The following is an 18308-nucleotide window of genomic DNA, read 5'->3' as shown; positions in this document are numbered from 1 at the left end:
CCAAACCTTTTCCACTCTTCTCAAACCATAGATCCTCCACATATTCCCCTTAATTCTCAGTAGATAACCTTACCTCCAATTTCCATATATAAATCTAGCTTCCTCTCTTCTTAAAGGAAGTGTCCCTCCTCCTAAGGCAATCAGAGCATGTGCATTTTAGATTATATTCCTTCCTATATTCTCAAGAATTTTATACTATCAATGATCCTTCTCTGCCTGTACCAACTATCTCTCCCCTTGTACTTCCTTTTAACCAGATCCTTCCCAATGACTTTTAAATGAGTTCATCTTAATAAAAGTTTCCCAGAAACCCATCTGCCCATTTAGTTACTGCCCCGTCTGTCTCTGTTCCTTTACCAATAAACTTTTTGGAGAGTCAGCAGTTCTCAGTCTTTTTTTCTCCATGAACTACTCACCCCTCATTGTTCTCTAGTTGAAGATTCTATTCCTTTCACTCCAAAAAAACAGTTCTAGCAAAAATCATTAGTAATCTCCAAGTGACCACATGACATGATAAAACACTCTTCTTTTGGTTCTTGTTAAACCACTCTCTCATATCTCCCCCTCCCTGCCCCCATACCTTTCTTCTTATTCCTTCCCTGTCTCCTTTACAGGATCATCCTTCTCAATTGTTAAAAGTTGGGAATCCTGAAGTTTCCATCTCTCAATCCTCTACCAGTTCACTGGCTTTAGGATATAGACAAAAATACTTAACACAATTGTCTTAGTTCAGATTACCACAACAAAGCACCACAGACTGGGTGGCTTATAAATAACAGAAATTTATTCCTCACAATTCTGGAGGTTGCACATCCAAAATCAAGGTCTCAGCAAGTAGGGTGGAAAGTCTTCTTCCAGGCAACAGACTGCCAACTTCTGTTATATCCTCCCATGGCAAAACGTGAGGCAGAGAGCTCCCTGGGGTTGGTTGCTTTTATAAGGGTATTAATCCCTTTATAAGGAATCTACTTTCATGGAACTTCCAAAGGTCCCACCTCCTAATACTATCATATTGAGGGTTAAGATTTCAATATATGGGCACATCTGGCTGGCTCAGTTGGTTAAGCATCCAATTTTTGATTTTGGCTCAGGTCATGACCTCATGGTTCTTAAGATCAAGCCTTGATTAGGGCTCTGCGCTCACAGCAAGGAACCTGCTTGGGATTCTCCCTCTCCCTCTTTCTGTCTCTACCCTGCTCACATGCTCTCTCTCTCCAAAAATAAATAAACTTTAAAAAAGTTTCAATATATGAATTTGGGGAGAGACACATTTGGTCCATTGCAATGACCTATAGGATTCTGCACAATGTGGTCCCTGGCTCCCTCTCTAGCCTAATTCATACCATTGCCCATCCATTTTCCCCCCACTCTTAGCCACTCTGTTTTTTTCAGTTCCCTGAAATTGTTAGGTTCCTTCTGTAGGGCCTTAACACTTACTTTTCTCTCTAATTTGAAACACTCTCTACCACCATCTCCCTTTCATTTGGTTAACTCCTTTTCATCCTTCTGCTCAAGGAACATATCCTCAGAGAAATATTTATGACATCACCTCTGCCCCTAGCTAAGTCAGGTCCAGTTATTATATGCTCTTACAGTATCTTGATCATTTTCTTCAGAACATTTATCTCAGTTTGTAATTGTGTATCCATTAGTGATTGTTTAATGTGTTAGCCTCATTAGGCTATAGACTCCATAATAGTGCCCATTTTATTTTTCAATTTTCTTCTCATTTTGTTTTTCAATCTCTTTATCCCATTCTCTTCCTCAGATAAGATAGTTTCTATTTATCTATCAAGTTCACTGATTTTCCCTCATTCATTTCCATTCTGCTGTTGAGTCTATCCAGTTAATTTTTATTTCAGATACTGTATTTTTTAGTTTGAAACTTTTTGTTTCTTTAGTTTCTATTTTTCTGCTATTAATGTGTATCTTCCCATTCATTACAATCATAGTTTACCACAACGAAACAGTTACAATAATAGCTGCTTTAACCTCTGTCTGATAATTCCAATATCTGTGTCATTTTGGATTGGCATCTATTGATTTTCTTTTCTCGTAAGACATTCATTTCCTAGTTCTTCATATGTCAAGTACTTTTGGAGTATATCCTTGACATTTTGCTGTGTAGACTCTGGGTCCTGTTAAAATCCTATGAAAAATATTTAAATTTGTTTGTCTCAGTAGGTAATCAACTTGTTCAGGTGCAGATCATAAGCTCTCTCTTACTTTCTGTGGGCACTGGTTCCAATCTCATTTGTTTTCAAAGCCTTTGCTTTGCGGTTTTGGGTGTGTTCCAGCATGAACCACTCAGGGGTTATTCTGTGACTTGAGCAGTGTTTTTTCCCTCCATATTTATTTTAAATTAAAAATTCTTTATCTTACTTTAGTTCTTAAAGCCCTTGCAATGCTGCTTTAGGCCTGTCTCCTGCATGCACAGCTGGAGGTGACCCAAGGCATCTTGTTGTGTTCATATACAGAACTAAGGAACCTCATTCTCCAGCTTTTCCCTCTCCTAAATCTGTACCCTGCTATATCTCTCAAAGTCTCTTTCCCTGGTTTCTCTGGTCAGAAGATGGGGTTTTTTCCTCTGAGTTATAGCTGCCCATAATGTCATAAATAGGGCCTGCCCTTGGGAAAAAAACCACAAAAGGAAAACAACAACAACAACAAGGATTCTTCACATTCTCTTCAAATGATAGAGTCCATTTTCCCAGATCTTCAGGCCATAAAAATAGGTTTCCTATTGTACTTTTAACCTTCTGTGCTGTCCTTGCATGGTTTTATCACTGAAGCCTGTCTTCAGGTCAAAGCTGCAAGAGCAAAAGAAATTCACCGTGTGGTTTTGACTCTCCACAATCCACCTCCTTTTGTTTACTTTTCGATCTCAGGTAGTTGCTCTTCACATTTTGCCCAGAGTTTTTTTATTGTGAGCAGTAAAAAAAAAGAGGTTGCAGTAGACCTATTACATCTTGGAGGGAACTGGAAGGCTATATGCTCCACAAAAGAGAGGGACAATATCTGGTTTTACCCTTGATCTACATAGTGCCTACCACATGGTAGGCCCTCAAGAAATATGTGTGGAATAAATATTGAGTGAACTGAGAATTTTAAATGCCAGATATTCAAAATGACAACAAAACCAAAAATATTTCTGGATGTTAACAAAAAAAGGCATCTTTTGTAGAAGAGTAAGATTGCCAACACCAAGAACAGGCTTTACAAATACATTATGAAAAAGGAAGCAAATTATAGAATGACGAAGATCCTTAATGATTATGCTGCAAAGACAGGCAGGAAATCAACAGGACAACTTAGTAAAAGGTTCTGTTCCTATAGAAAAAGACTAAAGAGTAGAAGTTTTGAAGAACTAGGTAGGACCCTGGCTAGGATAGATTTTTGATACAAAAATGGAGGAAGGTAAGGAAGAATATCCAGATACTTGAGTAATGTAGGGATCAGAAGCAGGCTAGGCAGGGTATTTAACCCTTAACTCTCTCCCTATTGCCCTCTTCTCTCTCTCTCTTTTTTTTTTTTTAACACTGTGCTTATCTCCTTTCCTCTTTGATCTAGATATCTCCTTCTATTTTCCTTTGGACTTCTTGCTTCCCCTAGGACCTCTTTATCTATTACATAATCAAATTTTCAAAAGTCGATTTCCTTAATATAATACAAATTTTATAATTTAAAATGTAGTTCTCCTAATAACATTCTTAGGAGTCAATTTCTTGACAGAAAAAATCTTGTCAACAGCTCTGTGCAATTATGTGAAATAAATTTGATATAAGCAAAAGCCTACCTGTATATATCAGAAGTAATTGTGGTAATCCAGGTGTCTAAGGATTACAGTGACTGTATTCTGGTACGAGTCCTCTCATTATACGTCTGGATAGCTGGCATAATGGAAAGAATGAGGGCTTTGAAATCAGAAATACACTAGTTGTACGATCTTGGGGAAATTATAGTATCTTGTCATCTTTTAATGAGCATAGTACTATCTACTTTTCTTACTTTACACTTACAGCTAGAGAAAGCAGGATACAATTTGAGACAAGTCCATCAAGTTTGATTTTACTAGACATCAGGGCATGCTTTTTGTACACTAACAAACAGAAGACTTCAAAGTGGTTTATATTTTAGTATCTTATATTTATGATCACCTCAATTTCTTTTTAAATTTTTAGGCTATTATTTATTTCAATAAGGTTCTTAAAAATCTCATTTGGAATAAGGCAGAAATAAATAAATATGTGCCACATATCTTGCTATCATGGGGATAAAGTAAGATATTTGTATAGTTCATAGCAAAAGCTATGGTAATCAATTAATAATTTTTATTATAAATAGGAACTGTTGTCATATTGCTAAACTTTGCTTTTACAGTAGTGGAAAATTTGGGGTGCCTGGGTTTCTCAGTTGGTTAAGTGTCTGACTCTTGATTTTGGCTCAGATCATGATCTCACTTTGTGAGTTCAAGCCCTGCATTGGGTTCTGCACTGACAGTGCAGAGACTGCTTAGGATTCTCTCTCTCCTTCTCTTTCTGCCCCTTCCCAATCATGTGCTCTCTCTCTCTCTCTCTCACTATCTCAAAGTAAATAAATAAACTTAAAAAAAAAAACCACACAAATTAAAAAAAAATAGAGCAGTGGAAAATTTTGATGGATTTAGAAGTTCTAGTTTTATTAGAATGTTTCTTTGACTGTAAATATTAGTAATAGAAACAGTGTTGTATTATAGAATTGGGAATTCTAAGCTTCCTGCTTTTAATCTGCCACATAGCACTGAGTAAATTTCTTGTCACTTCATCTCCCTGTACCTCATTTTCAAATTTATAAAATGAGGTAGAGACGAAAGATGTTAGATGATCTAAGGTTTTTATCAGTTTTCTTTCTTGCTTTCTATTCTCTTATGGACCTACTAAGAAACGGCGTGAAAGAATACCAACACATGTTGCTTGGGAATTACACATCTTATATAAATATCATGTATGTATGTGTGTGTGTATGTATGTATATCACATAACAGAAATTAATTGTCTTTCTCTGGTGTGTGCTCTTGTTACTATACACTGTTCTTTGGGTTTATCATTTTGAAGCAATGTTGTGCAATGGCGACATCTAGTGAATATATCATATATCATTCAGCAAAATTTATGGCCAAAGAATAGTCCTTAAATATGGATAATTCACGCAGTGGTTTAGCTACATACTTTAAAATCATTTCTCATCTCTCTCCCCAGAAGATTTAAGAAATAACAATTAAGTTTGATAGTAGTGTTAAAATTGGATACATAACTGGAATTTCTTTCAAAAATCAGAATACTTACAGAGGTAAGTATAAACTATTCTAAGTGAGATTGCAACTTGTCTCCTTCCATTGAAAGCAGAGCTGGGATTTGAATTCATGTGTGTTTCAATATGTAGTCCATGCTCCGAGCCACTATGCATTACTGACATATAATGGTCATTTAACGTGTATTTATTACATGAATGTTTGGTAAAACATATGCATCATTATCTGCTTATATGTATTGCTTTAGGATCTTTGGAACTCGTGTTGTCCTTCATACAAAGAAGTCTTTGTGAGTGTACATCAAAGACCATTAAGTAAAAACTATAATGTAAGCCTTTCCAAACAGATGAATTTGAAAGCTATATCCACAAGGAGAATATTCTTTATACAGAGCATTCAAATTAGATCAGGGTTTTTTTGCTTGGCTTTTTTTTTTTTTTTTTTTTTTTTTTTAAAGATAATGACTAGCTGGCATATTATTTAATCAGGACAATACAAATCTGGGCTAAACTAGTACTCCAATTCAAATTGACTTTGCCACTGTTAAAATTCCTATGGGAGTTAGTGTTTGTTCTCATTAATCAGGTGTTATCTTGAATTTTTATTCTTTTCAGATGCCTAGATCTTGTTTCCACAATAAAATAGTAAGGTATTCCAGGGTTCAGAGCATGATTTATATCCTTGACTTTTTGTTAGCCCCACTACAATGGTTTTTCTCACCAAATAATAAAGTTACCAACAACTTACCCAGAATCCATGGTTTTCCACAAAATGGCATCAAACCATCATGGCTTTCTCTCTAGTCCTCTTGACCCTACATTTCAGTCATATTGAACTACTAATTGTTCTCCTGTGCATTTTTGTTTTCTTTGCTTGGAATACCTTCCCACTGCATTTCTTCTTTGTAAATCATACCTATTGCTTAAGGGTCATTCCAATAGAACTTCCTGCAAGGTACAGCACAAAACTAGAAGTCGTCTTCCCTTTTTGAATTCTTACATCACTTTGTCACTTGTTCTACCTTCATTCTCTCTCTCTGGTTGTCCTTGGTCTTCTTTTCATCTATCCATCCTTTGAAAGTTGGGGTTGCTCAGCATTCTTCCCTATGCCCTCTTCTCTATATACATTTCTTAAGAGACTTCTTTTACTCTCATGGCTCCAATTATGTCCAATATGCTGATGAGTCTGGCCTAGAGAAGCTCTGTTGAGATTCTAAGTAGTGTATTTAACAACTTATTGGATATCTCTACTTCATGGTCTTTACAAGCATCTTAAACTCAATATATGTACAACTGAACTCAAGAGCTTCCCCCACTAAATCTATTCCTTCTTCAGAGAATTTCCTATCTCAGAGAATGAAACCACCATCCACCTACTTGCTGAAATTAGAAACTGAGAACTCATTCCTTCTCTTTTCCTACTGACATTCAGTGAGTTACTAAATCATGTTAATACAAGCTCCTAAATAATTGAAAATTTTGTCCACTTTCTCTCAGTATAAATTGCCACTGTGCCAGCCCAGGCCATAAGCACTTTTTCACATACACCCTGTAACGGCCTTCCAACTGTTCTCCCCATGTCCAGTCTTGGTCCTCTGCTTGTAATCTCCACAATGCAGCATAAACTAAAATGTAGCATGATTACAGCAACTTCCTGCCTAACATTCTTCAATGGCTTCCCATAGAAGAAAAAAGTCCAAGCTCCTTAAACTCATATTACAGAGCTCCCTTTAATAAGGGCTAACCTTGTTCCTGTCTATCTCCTCATTTTTTAAACTTCAGCCATGCTATTTTAGTTCTTAAAACTTGCCAAGCCTCATATCTCTGAGACTATTCATTTTGTATGCTGTTTTCCAACCCTAAACCCCCATTTTTTGCACAACTAACTCTATCAGTTTAGAAGTCCTTCCTTTAGAAGTTTCTCTAAGATGCATCCTTATCATAGCATCCATCCCTTATCACAGCCTGTATCCCACTATTATAATTACTGGTTTAACCTTCATCATTTTTTATTTGACAAATATTCAGCAAGAGCCCACCATATAACTGGTACTGTATTCATTTTCTTTTGTATATAGAATTTAGTCGATACCGGGTATTGTGGAAGCAATTATTGATTTAACTATTTTAATTATAATTATAAATACTGGTTTAACTATTATAATTATATTATTATGTTATATTTATAATTACTGGTTTAACTATCATCATTCTTTTATTTGACAAATATTCAGCAAGAGCCCACCATATAACTGGTACTGTATTCATTTTCCTTTGTATATAGAATTTAGTCGATACAGGGTATTGTGGAAGCATATATAGTATGTTGGAAAGGGCCCAAGAAATGCTACTTAGTGACTTGCATTTCCATGCATTTCCCTACTGGATTAAATCAGTGCTGATTTTGTAATCATTTCTGAGTTCTCTACCTAACACAGTAGATGGCAGGTAATTATCTAATCTCATTAACTGCTGAATTTTAAACACAAACAAAAAGTTTTTAAACTGTAAAAGGCCTCTAGCCAGCCATTACTTTCTACCTAGCAGAGTTTTTTGTTTTTTGGATATCACTTTGGATATAATAGAGTGTAAAAAGCAAAGAAACAAACCACTATAGTAAAAAAAAGAACAACCAAAAAACCCAAAAAACAAACAAAAAACAACCATGGGATTTTTGTCAGAACTCTGTGGTTAATAATTCTGCCACTTACTCGGTATGTGGCCTTGGTCAAGACCCTTAACCTCTTTGAGCCTCAGTTTCCTCATCTGAAAAAGGTAGTTATAAAATCAAATGAGATACGAGAAAATAAAAACATAGCACAAAATGTAAAAGGTTACCCCAATGCTATTATTATCATCATTATTATTATTATTATTAGCGTGAATACAGATCAATCAGGTTTCCCTATTACTGGTCATCCCAGCTCTACAGGCAACAGGATTTCCAAATTTTATCTTTCATCTTTACTTTCCCACTTAAGAGGTAGGCTTTTGCAATTTAATAAACACATATTGATGGAAGTGGTTAAAAAAAATTCACAAAGAAAACAAGCCAAAAAAATTAAATATTAAAGGAATAAGAGAGACAAAAGCAGCAGCCTATCTAGAATTTGGATATATGGATCAAAAAATAAATCAGATCACAATTTTTTATTTTTATTTTTTTATGTCAACTGGAAGGATAAGTGGCACAAAAGAGCAATGCTATGAGCTATTTCTCAGGAAAACTGTAACCTACTGAGTGGGCAGTCAGGATATTTAGGTTGAAGATCTCACTTAGCCACTAGAATATCCAGGTAAGCCAATCCTTATGGTCTTATGGCTCCTTGATCTCCTTGGCTCTTATGATCTTTTCCTCCACCCTATCTCAGCTACCCACTTACAAGGCTACAAATCTCAAATGGGCACTTGATCCTGCCTAGCTATGCTACTATGCTTCTGTAGTATTGCTATAGATGAATATTTGTGTCCCCTCACAACTCATATGTTGAAATCCTATCCTCCAATGTGATGGCATTAGGAGGTAGGGGGTCTTTGGTAGATGATTATGTCATGAGGACAGAACCCTTAGGAATGGGATTAGTGCTCTTAATAAGAGTTCTTGGGAGCTCCCTAATCCCTTTTGGCTTTCTATTAATCAGAAATAGGGCTCTCACCAGACACTGAATCTTCCAGCACCTTGATCTCAGACTTCCCAGCCTCCACAACTATGAGAAATAAAATTGCTTATAAGCCACCTAGTCTATGCTATTTTGTTGCAGCAGCCCAAACAGACTAAGACAAATGATTTCCTTCCATTCTCTAAAATGACTATTTTATTCCTTCTCTTCCTACCCAAACATTCTTTCTTCTCTCTCCTTACTGATCTTGCCTCAGACTTTCTATTTTATTGAGAAAAAGAGAATCACTATCAGGCAGAAACTCTTTCCTGAGATCACTAGATCTACTCATCTATCTGCATCTCTACCTATACTCACTGCCTTTCTTCTTATTACTACAAATTTTATGTTCATGTTCCTGAGCCAACACTGCTACATATTCCCTGGATCCCATTCCCTCTTGTTTTCTCAAAGACTTCACTCCTAAAATATACACATTCTCTCTTATACTATAATTTTCTTCTTCTCTGCTGAATAATTCCCATTAGCCTAGAAACATACTTAAGTGTCCCTATCTTTGAGAATTCTACTTTGACTCCGCATACTCCTCTATTATCTACATTTCTCAGCTCTTCTTCCTGAAGTATCTTGAGATGTCTATAGTGCTGTATCTATTCTTCACATTACATTTTCTCTTCATCGTTCTTGTCAAGACACATAACCACTACATGTTGTCAAAATCCAATGATCAGATATCTTTATTTGACTTTTCAACGTGTTTCAATAGCACTGGCCGTGCTTTGTTGTCTTGACTTTTAAGTCACCGCACTCTTTGGATTTTCTTCCTACTTCACTGGCTACTCCTTACCCAATTCCTTTGCTTGCTTCTTTTCTTCTGCTTTACCTCTAATCATTGGAATCCTCTCTATGAATACACTTTATCCAGATAGTTTTTTCTACATGCTGATGTTCCTCAATTTTGTATCTTTGGTTCCTTACACAGAACTCAAGACACCAGATTTACTTTAGATTTCTAATAAGCATAGATCAAATTTTAGGTGAACAAAATAAAAACAGCCCCTTCCCAATGTACATAAACACACACACACACAGGTACTTTTTCTTCTTTAGTCTTTTTCATTTGGTAAATGTCACAACCATCCACTCAAATTCAAGACAAAAACATAGGAGATTCTCTTTTTTTCTCATCCCCTACATTCATAACATCACCAAATCTGTAGGTTCTGCCCCAAATATACCTTATATCCATCCACTTCTATACTATGTTAGCCCAAACTATTGTCATTCCTTCCTGGATCACAATCGTCTTCTGCTACTAATCTTGTCACCAACCCTATGATCAATTAACCACATAACAGGCAGAACACATCTATTTTCAATGAATATCAGATTATATTACTCCCTTCCAGGAGAACTTCCTGCTGGTTTATCATCATGCTTTAAATGAATTCCAAACTTATTCTATGGGTAGATCCTCATGACCTATTCAAAGCCCTGTATGATTTGGCCCCTATCTCTTCAAGGTCAAGTTGTACCACTTAATCCACACTGAAGCTAGAGCAGTCTTTATGGTGTTCCTTGAAAGAGTCAAGCTCTTTCCTACTGTAGAATTTTTGCAATTGGAATTCCATTTAACTTCAATGCTTTGATCCTACTATTTCTGTGTTTTTTTTTTTTGTTTTTTGTTTTTTTTTGTTTTTTTTTTTTTTTTTTTAGATCACTGAGGTGTTAGCACATGTCAGGTCTTCAGAGAGCCCTTCCTTAACCAATCAATCTAAGACGACCTCTTCCCCAGTCTCTCTCACTTCATACTGTTTTACTTCTTGACTACACTTAACATTATCCAAAATTTCCGCATTCCTATCTCGTTGCTTTGCTCACTAAATCTTAAGTTCCATGAGAATAGGAATCTTGCCAGTCTTTCTTACCATTGTATTCAGAATAACTGGCAAAACAGATTTCCTAGAGATATTTAATGAATGCCTGTTCCTGAGTGAATCACTCACTCTATCTGATCTCTCATATTTGCAGACTTGCTAGTGCTAGACTTAGCTCTGGGTGCAGGGAATACAAAAACGAATAAGGCATGGCTCCTTGAGGATCTCATCCATTCGTCTCTTCAACAAATATTTACTGAATGTATATTATACTAAGCTCCAGGTACTATTAAATCTGTTTAGTGAAAATATGAAAATAATGTACAACATGAGATGTACCATAAACATGTTACTTTAGATGGTACTATTATTGCACTTGCCTCTTCCCTCTTGTTAGGTAACGGGCAGGAGCTCATGACAAGAGACAGCCAACTGATAAAAATGGCTAATATACATTTTGGTATTCACAGAAGGCAATAAATAGGAATGCGCTCTTCATAAGCACATAGTGACTAAACCCTTTGGGGTCATGAATTCTTTAGCTGAGATAGTAACAAGTGTTAACTTTCCACACTGCTCTTGCACAAATTACAATTTTATTTACGCTTATGGAGAATTAGGGAATACCCACGTCAATTGCTCCTCTCCATCTAATTTTTCAGGGACCTGGTATGGGCCTGCAGCGCTCTTGTAACTCCTGAATGCTGTATACTGGACACATGGTACCTGTACAACAGTTGCTCTTAGTCTCTTCAAAAGCATTGAGCTAAAGGGCTTGTCCAGTGTAATAAAGCCAACAGAAACAGGCTGGGGAGGGGGAACTGAGAGGTGGGTAGGTTAGGGAGGAAAGCCTTCCCAGGATCAGCTACCAATCCTGGAACACACGTCCGGTCACGGGAGCACGTTAAAGTTCATTTGCACATATTCACCCTTTGGACAACAGTCTACCCTTAATAAAACTAATTTTGCAGTCAGTCTTGACTGACAGATCTTTTTTCTTGCGAGTTATCTGTAAAATGAAAGGAACAGAGAAGGAAGGGAGAGAATAAAGAAGACAGCGATGTGGGATGAGGGAGTAAAGAAACGAGTCAGGGGGAGGAGAGAAAAAAGGTCTGTGGCTGTTTCCCCAGCTTCTGACAAAGGAGCCCACGTCTGCTCCTGAAGCGGGAGGAAAGGAGCTCCACGGGCCTACAGGAAGGGAAGGACGGCACAGGATGAGGGGCCAGTGCCCAAGGGCCTGGAAAGGGTGAGAGTTGTTGAGAAAAATGGACCATACCTACAATTCCTTCAGCATCCCTCGCTACCCCGGGAGCGGTCCTGGCGCCCAGCAACTGCCGCGTAGACCACGCGCCGCTCTGGGGGAAAAGCCGCCAGGGCACGAACTCCGCGCGGGTGCTGGGGCCAGACTAATGGCCGCCGGCTCAGCCAAGGGCAGCGGGGCGGGGTCTGGGTGGGGTCTGGGCGGGGCTGGCAGCAGCAGGGCGGGGCTAATGGAGGCCCCGCGTTTAAGCGGACTGCCGGCTGCTCTGCCCTGCGAAGGCTCGGGTTTGGGGGTTCCCGGCGACGGCGTGGTGTGCTTCGACCCTTTCCTTCCCACGTCTCTTGTGAATGATGACTTATTGCGTTGTCAAAGTCCAGGTACAGAGTTGACATCACAGGGTCTTTAAGCCAAAAAGCAGCGCCAGGGGCTGCACGTGTCAGAAATGACTTGTCAACTCACATCAGTGTCCCCTTAAGTCAACTTAAATATAATACAGTTGTAAAAGAGAATAGTCTCTGGGGTTAAGACTGGACTCAAATGTCAGCACTGCCACTTTATAGCTACGGAACTACAGGCAAATACATAGCTTCCCTGAGCTGCAGTTTTCTCTTCTGTAAAGGACATGGTTGGCGGTGGTGCGACTACATGACAAGTGTCTGGAACAGGGCTCGGTACAAATAAACACTCAAATGTCCTGTTATCAGCATAAAACCTTTGTGTTTTTTTCCACATGAGCTCTTATGTGGAGACCTTCATATGAAACAAATAAAAGCAGTTGAGAGTGGGCCCCCAGAAGCTTTGGGTTCTTAGTTCTGAGGCTCCTCTAATGGACTCTGCAAGCTTCTTAAATAATAGACGAAAAACAACTCTTATTTCTCCAATAAGAATTATAAACGTCTTATAGAGACAAACTGCCCTTTTCTAACTTTGCTCCCCATACCGCAAACAACTTTGGTCCTTGCACACACCGTATCCTTTTTTGCCTATGTGTTTTTTTCTCAAGTTTTTGGTTAGGACTGTTTTCTTTCTCCTTTTCTTATTGCTCAGGATATGATTTAAATTACAACTCTTTCTTGGGTGATCAAATAAAAAAACTCTCCTTCACCTTTAGCATGATGTAGACATCTCAAAAAAGATTCAAAGTTATTTTCTGCCTTGTTTCAGGAGAGTAGGTAAGATTTCTGTGATAGTAGGGTTAGGGAAATGCTTTGTTCTCATGGTAGGGAAGGGAAAAGCAGGATACTGGTGCAAAGCTCTACAAATGGTAGAGCTGGGAAGAAAGGCTTTTGAGAAGAGTCTGAACAGGGCACTGCTCTGTGCTCCAGATGCAGTGAAATACTGGAGAGATTAGTGCTTTAGGGTCCATCTAAGGAGGATGGAGGACACATAAACAAGTTCTGTTCTAATTGGAACAGAAGGCTCAAGCCAGATTTAATTTGGCTTAGTCCACTAAACCTGTATTATTTGCTCCTAAAATGGCATGAAGCAATTCCTACCTGTTGGAAAGAACTACATAAGTTATTCATATAGAAATAAACGTTCTGAAACATTTCAAAAACTATGTCCTTCATTTATTTGAAGATAACATGATGAAAATTTAATAATGGTTTAAAAAACATCTAAAAAACACCGATGTCTTCTCTTGTAAAAACTTAATAGAAACTTAAAAAAATAAGTCAGTTATATTTGCAACCATGCCATTGAGAGCAAAACACTTTTGAGGAAAAAGGATGACCTTATTAATGACAGCATTTTTCACTAAATTTGATATGACAAAAATAGCTGAAAAATATCTTCTATATAAATCGCTCTGGGAGAAAAACAAGGAAGATGGTGGCGTAGGAGAACACTGGGCTCACCTCGTCCTCGTCCTGCTGATCACTTAGATTCCACCCACACCTGCCTAAATAACCCAGAAAACTGCCAGAAGATGAGCAGAATGGACTCTCCAGAGCAAAGCATAGACAAGAGGCCCACAGAAGAGGGTAGGAAGGGCCAAGAGGTGGTGCACACTACATGGACTGGTGGGAGGGAGCCGGGGAGGTGGAGGGGCAGCCCGCCTGGCAAGGCAGAGCCCCTGAGTCTGATTTGCAAAAGCGGAGGGGCTGGACGCAGTGAGTGCTGACAGCCATCGGGATTTAGCAAGCACTTGGAATGTTATAAGTCAACAGCTCTGCTTGGAGAGTGGGAGGGCAAGAGGACACCGGGAGGGAGAGGTGTTGAGCCCTGGAAGACAGAGCTCAGCTCAGCAGGGAACAAAGATGCTGGCCAGTGCCATCTCCCTCTCCCATCCCCCAGCCAAAACCCTAAAGGGAACCAGTTCGCCGAACTTGCTTGCATCGTGCAAACACCCAATGTTGTGCTTCTGTGGATCCATGCCTCAGACTGGGTCAGCCTCCCTCCCAGTGCTGCAGGGCCCCTCCCGCAGGGGACCACCAAGGGCAAAATAAGCTGAGCCTGCTCCTCTGCCCCTGTGCACTTTGTGGATCCACCCTGGCTAATATGCCAGATCCCATCAAAGCAGCACCACAAGCCTGGCAGTGTGCAAGTAACCCAGACAGGGGCCACACCACTCCACAGTGAGTCCTGACCCTGGGAGAGGGGAAGATAAGGTACACACCACTCTGACTGTGGCCCCAGTGGTGGGCTGGGGACAGACATCAGGTCTGACTGCGGCCCAGCCCACCAACACAAGTTACTCCAGACACCACAGGGGAAGTGCCCTGCAGTTCCGCGCCACCCCAGGGACTATCCAAAATGACGAAACGGAAGAATTCTCCTCAAAAGAAACTCCGGGAAGTAGCGACAGCTAGCGAATTGATCAAAAACGATTTAAGCAATATAATGGAACAAGAATTTAGAATAGTAGTCATAAAATTAATCGCTGGGCTTGAAAAAAGTATAGAGGACAGCAGAGAATCTATTGCTACAGAGATCAAGGGACTAAGAAATAGTCATGAGAAGCTAAAAATTGCTATAAATGAGGTGCAAAATAAAATGGAGGTGACCAGAGCTCGCATTGAAGAGGCAGAGGAGAGAATAGGTGAATTAGAAGATAAAATTATGGAACAAGAAGAAGCTGAGAAAAAGAGAGATAAAAATATCCAGTAGTATGAGGAGAGAATTAGAGACCTAAGTGATGCAATCAAACGGAACAATATCTGTATAATAGGAATTCCAGAAGAGGAAGACAGAGAGAAAGGGGCTGAAGGTGTACTTGAACAAATCATAGCTGAGAACTTCCCTGATCTGGAGAAGGAAAAAGGCATTGAAATCCAAGAGGCAGAGAGAACTCCCTTCAGATGTAACTTGACTCGATCTTCTGCATGGCATATCATAGTGACACTGGCAAAATACAAGGATAAAGAGAACATTCTGAAAGCAGCTAGGGATAAACACGCTCTAACATATAAAGGGAGACCCATAAGACTACTGGCAGACTTATCTACTGAAACTTGGCAGGCCAGAAAGGAATGGCAGGAAATCTTCAATGTGATGAACAGAAAAAAAAAATATGCAGCCAAGATTCCTTTATCCAGCAAGTCTGTCATTCAGAATAGAAGGAGAGATAAAGGTCTTCCCAAACAAACAAAAACTGAAGGAATTCGTCACCACTAAACCAGCCCTACAAGAGACTCTAAGGGGGATTCTGTGAGTGAAATGTTGCAAGGACCACAAAGGACCAGAGACATCACTACAAGTATAAAACATACAGACATCACAATGACTCTAAACCCATATCTTTCAATAATAACACTGAATGTAAATGGACTAAATGCTCCAACCAAAAGACACATGGTATCAGAATGGATAAAAAAACAAGACCCATCTATTTTCTGCCTAAAAGAGACTCATTTTAGACCTCAGGACACCTTCAGATTGAAAGTGAGGGGATGGAGAACTATCTATCATGCTACTGGAAGTCAAAAGAAAGCTGGAGTAGCCATACTTATATCAGACACACTAGACTTTAAATTAAAGGTTGTAACAAGAGATGAAGAAGGGAATTGTATAATAATAACAGGGTCTATCCATCAGGAAGAGCTAACAATTATAAATGTCTATGTGTCGAATATGGGAGCCCCCAAATCTATAAAACAATTAATCACAAACATAAGCAACCTTATCATAAGAATGTGGTAATTGCAGGGGACTTTAATACTCCACTTACAACAATGGATAGATCATCTAGACACAGGATCAATAAAGAAACAAGGGCCCTGAATGATACATTGGATCAGATGGACTTGACAGATATATTTAGAACTCTACATCCCAAAGCAACAGAATATACTTTCTTCTTGAGTGCACATGGAAACTTCTCCAAGATAGATCACATACTGGGTCACAAAACAGCCCTTCATAAGTATACAAGAATTGAGATCATACCATGCACACTTTCAGACCACAATGTTATGAAGCTTGAAATCAGCCACAGGAAAAAGTCTGGAAAACCTCCGAAAGCATGGAGGTTTAAGAACACCCTACTAAAGAATGAATGGGTCAACCAGGCAATTAGAGAAGAAATTAAAAAATATATGGAAACAAATGAAAATGAAAATACAACAATCCAAACGCTCTGGGATGCAGCGAAGGCAGTCCTGAGAGGAAAATACATTGTAATCCAGGCCTATCTCAAGAAACAAGAAAAATCCCCAAAACAAAATCTAACAGCACACCTAAAGGAAATAGAAGCAGAACAGCAAAGACACCCCAAACCCAGAAGAAGAAGAGAAATAATAAAGATCAGAGCAGAAATAAACAATATAGAATCTAAAAAAACTGTAGAGCAGATCAATGAAACCAAGAGATGGTTTTTTGAAAAAATAAACAAAATTGATAAACTTCTAGCCAGGCTTCTCAAAAAGAAAAGGGAGATGACCCAAATAGATAAAATCATGAATGAAAATGGAATTATTACAACCAATCCCTCAGAGATACAAGCAATTATCAGGGAATACTATGAAAAATTATATGCCAACAAACTGGACAACCTGGAAGAAATGGACAAATTCCTCAGCACCCAAACACTTCCAAAACTCAAACGGGAAGAAATAGAAAACTTGAACACACCCATAACAAGCAAAGAAATTGAATCAGTTATCAAAAATCTCCCAACAAATAAGAGTCCAGGACCAGATGGCTTCCCAGGGGAATTCTACCAGACATTTAAAGCAGAGATAATACCTATCCTTCTCAAGCTGTTCCAAAAAATTGAAAGGGAAGGAAAATTTGCAGACTTATTATATGAAGCCAGCGTTACTTTGATTCCTAAACCAGACAGAGACCCCGTAAAAAAAGAGAACTACAGGCCAATATCCCTGATGAATATGGATGCAAAAATTCTCAATAGGATACTAGCAAATCGAATTCAACAGCATATAAAAAGAATTATTCACCAAAGATCAAGTGGGATTCATTCCTGGGCTGCAGGGCTGGTTCAACATTCACAAATCAATCAACGTGATACATCACATTAATAAAAGAAAAGATAAGAACTATATGATCCTGTCAATCGATGCAGAAAAAGCATTTGACAAAATTCAGCATCCTTTTTTAATAAAAACCCTTGGGAAAGTAGGGATAGAAGGAACATACTTAAACATCTTAGAAGCCATTTATGAAAAGCCCACAGCTAATATCATCCTCAATGGGGAAAAAAGTAAGAGCTTTCCCCCTGAGATCAGGAACACGACAGGAATGTCCACTCTCACTGCTGTTGTTTAACATAGTGTTGGAAGTGCTAGCATCAGCAATCAGACAACAAAAGGAAATCAAAGGCATCAAAATTGACAAAGATGAAGTCAAGCTTTCACTTTTTGCAGATGACATGATATTATATATGGAAAACCCGATAAACTCCACCAAAAGTCTGCTAGAACTGGGGCGCCTGGGTGGCTCAGTCGGTTAAGCGTCCAACTTCGGCTCAGGTCATGATCTCACGGTCCATGGGTTCGAGCCCCGTGTCGGGCTCTGTGCTGACAGCTCAGAGCCTGGAGCCTGCTTCAGAGTCTGTGTCTCCCTCTCTCTCTGCCCCTCCCCCGTTCATGCTCTGTCTCTCTCTGTCTCAAAAATAAATAAACATTAAAAAAAAAAAGTCTGCTAGAACTGATACATGAATTCAGCAAAGTCATAGGATAAAAAATCAATGTACAGAAATCAGTTGCATTCTTATACACTAATAATGAAGCAACAGAAAGACAAATAAAGAAACTGATCCCATTCACAATTGCACCAAGAAGCATAAAATACCTAGGAATA

General features: G+C 38.7%; 1 protein-coding gene across 8 annotated transcripts in view; it reads right to left on the bottom strand.

Moving 5' to 3' along the window:
* Positions 1 to 12178, bottom strand: part of SLC9B1 (solute carrier family 9 member B1) — a 72333-nt gene extending 60155 nt beyond the window's left edge. The window contains exons 1-2 of one of the 8 annotated variants that reach the window (XM_042984108.1): positions 12067 to 12172; positions 3797 to 3890 (exon numbers count right to left, since the gene is read on the bottom strand). Coding sequence is in view for 5 of the 8 variants with exons in the window: in XM_042984114.1 (XP_042840048.1) it covers positions 12067 to 12080 (14 nt within the window). In the remaining 3 variants the exon portion in view is untranslated. Of the gene's footprint in view, positions 1 to 3796; positions 3891 to 12062 lie in introns of all 8 variants that reach the window. The other 7 variants (XM_042984107.1, XM_042984114.1, XM_042984115.1 and 4 more) reach the window with 7 other exon arrangements.
* Between the last annotated feature and the right edge of the window lie 6130 nt (positions 12179 to 18308).

The sequence above is a fragment of the Panthera tigris genome, chromosome B1 (genome assembly GCF_018350195.1).
Source record: "Panthera tigris isolate Pti1 chromosome B1, P.tigris_Pti1_mat1.1, whole genome shotgun sequence".
NCBI lineage: Eukaryota > Metazoa > Chordata > Mammalia > Carnivora > Felidae > Panthera > Panthera tigris.
The sequence above is the reverse complement of the archived record's forward strand: the minus strand, read 5'-3'. Positions and strand labels throughout refer to the sequence as shown.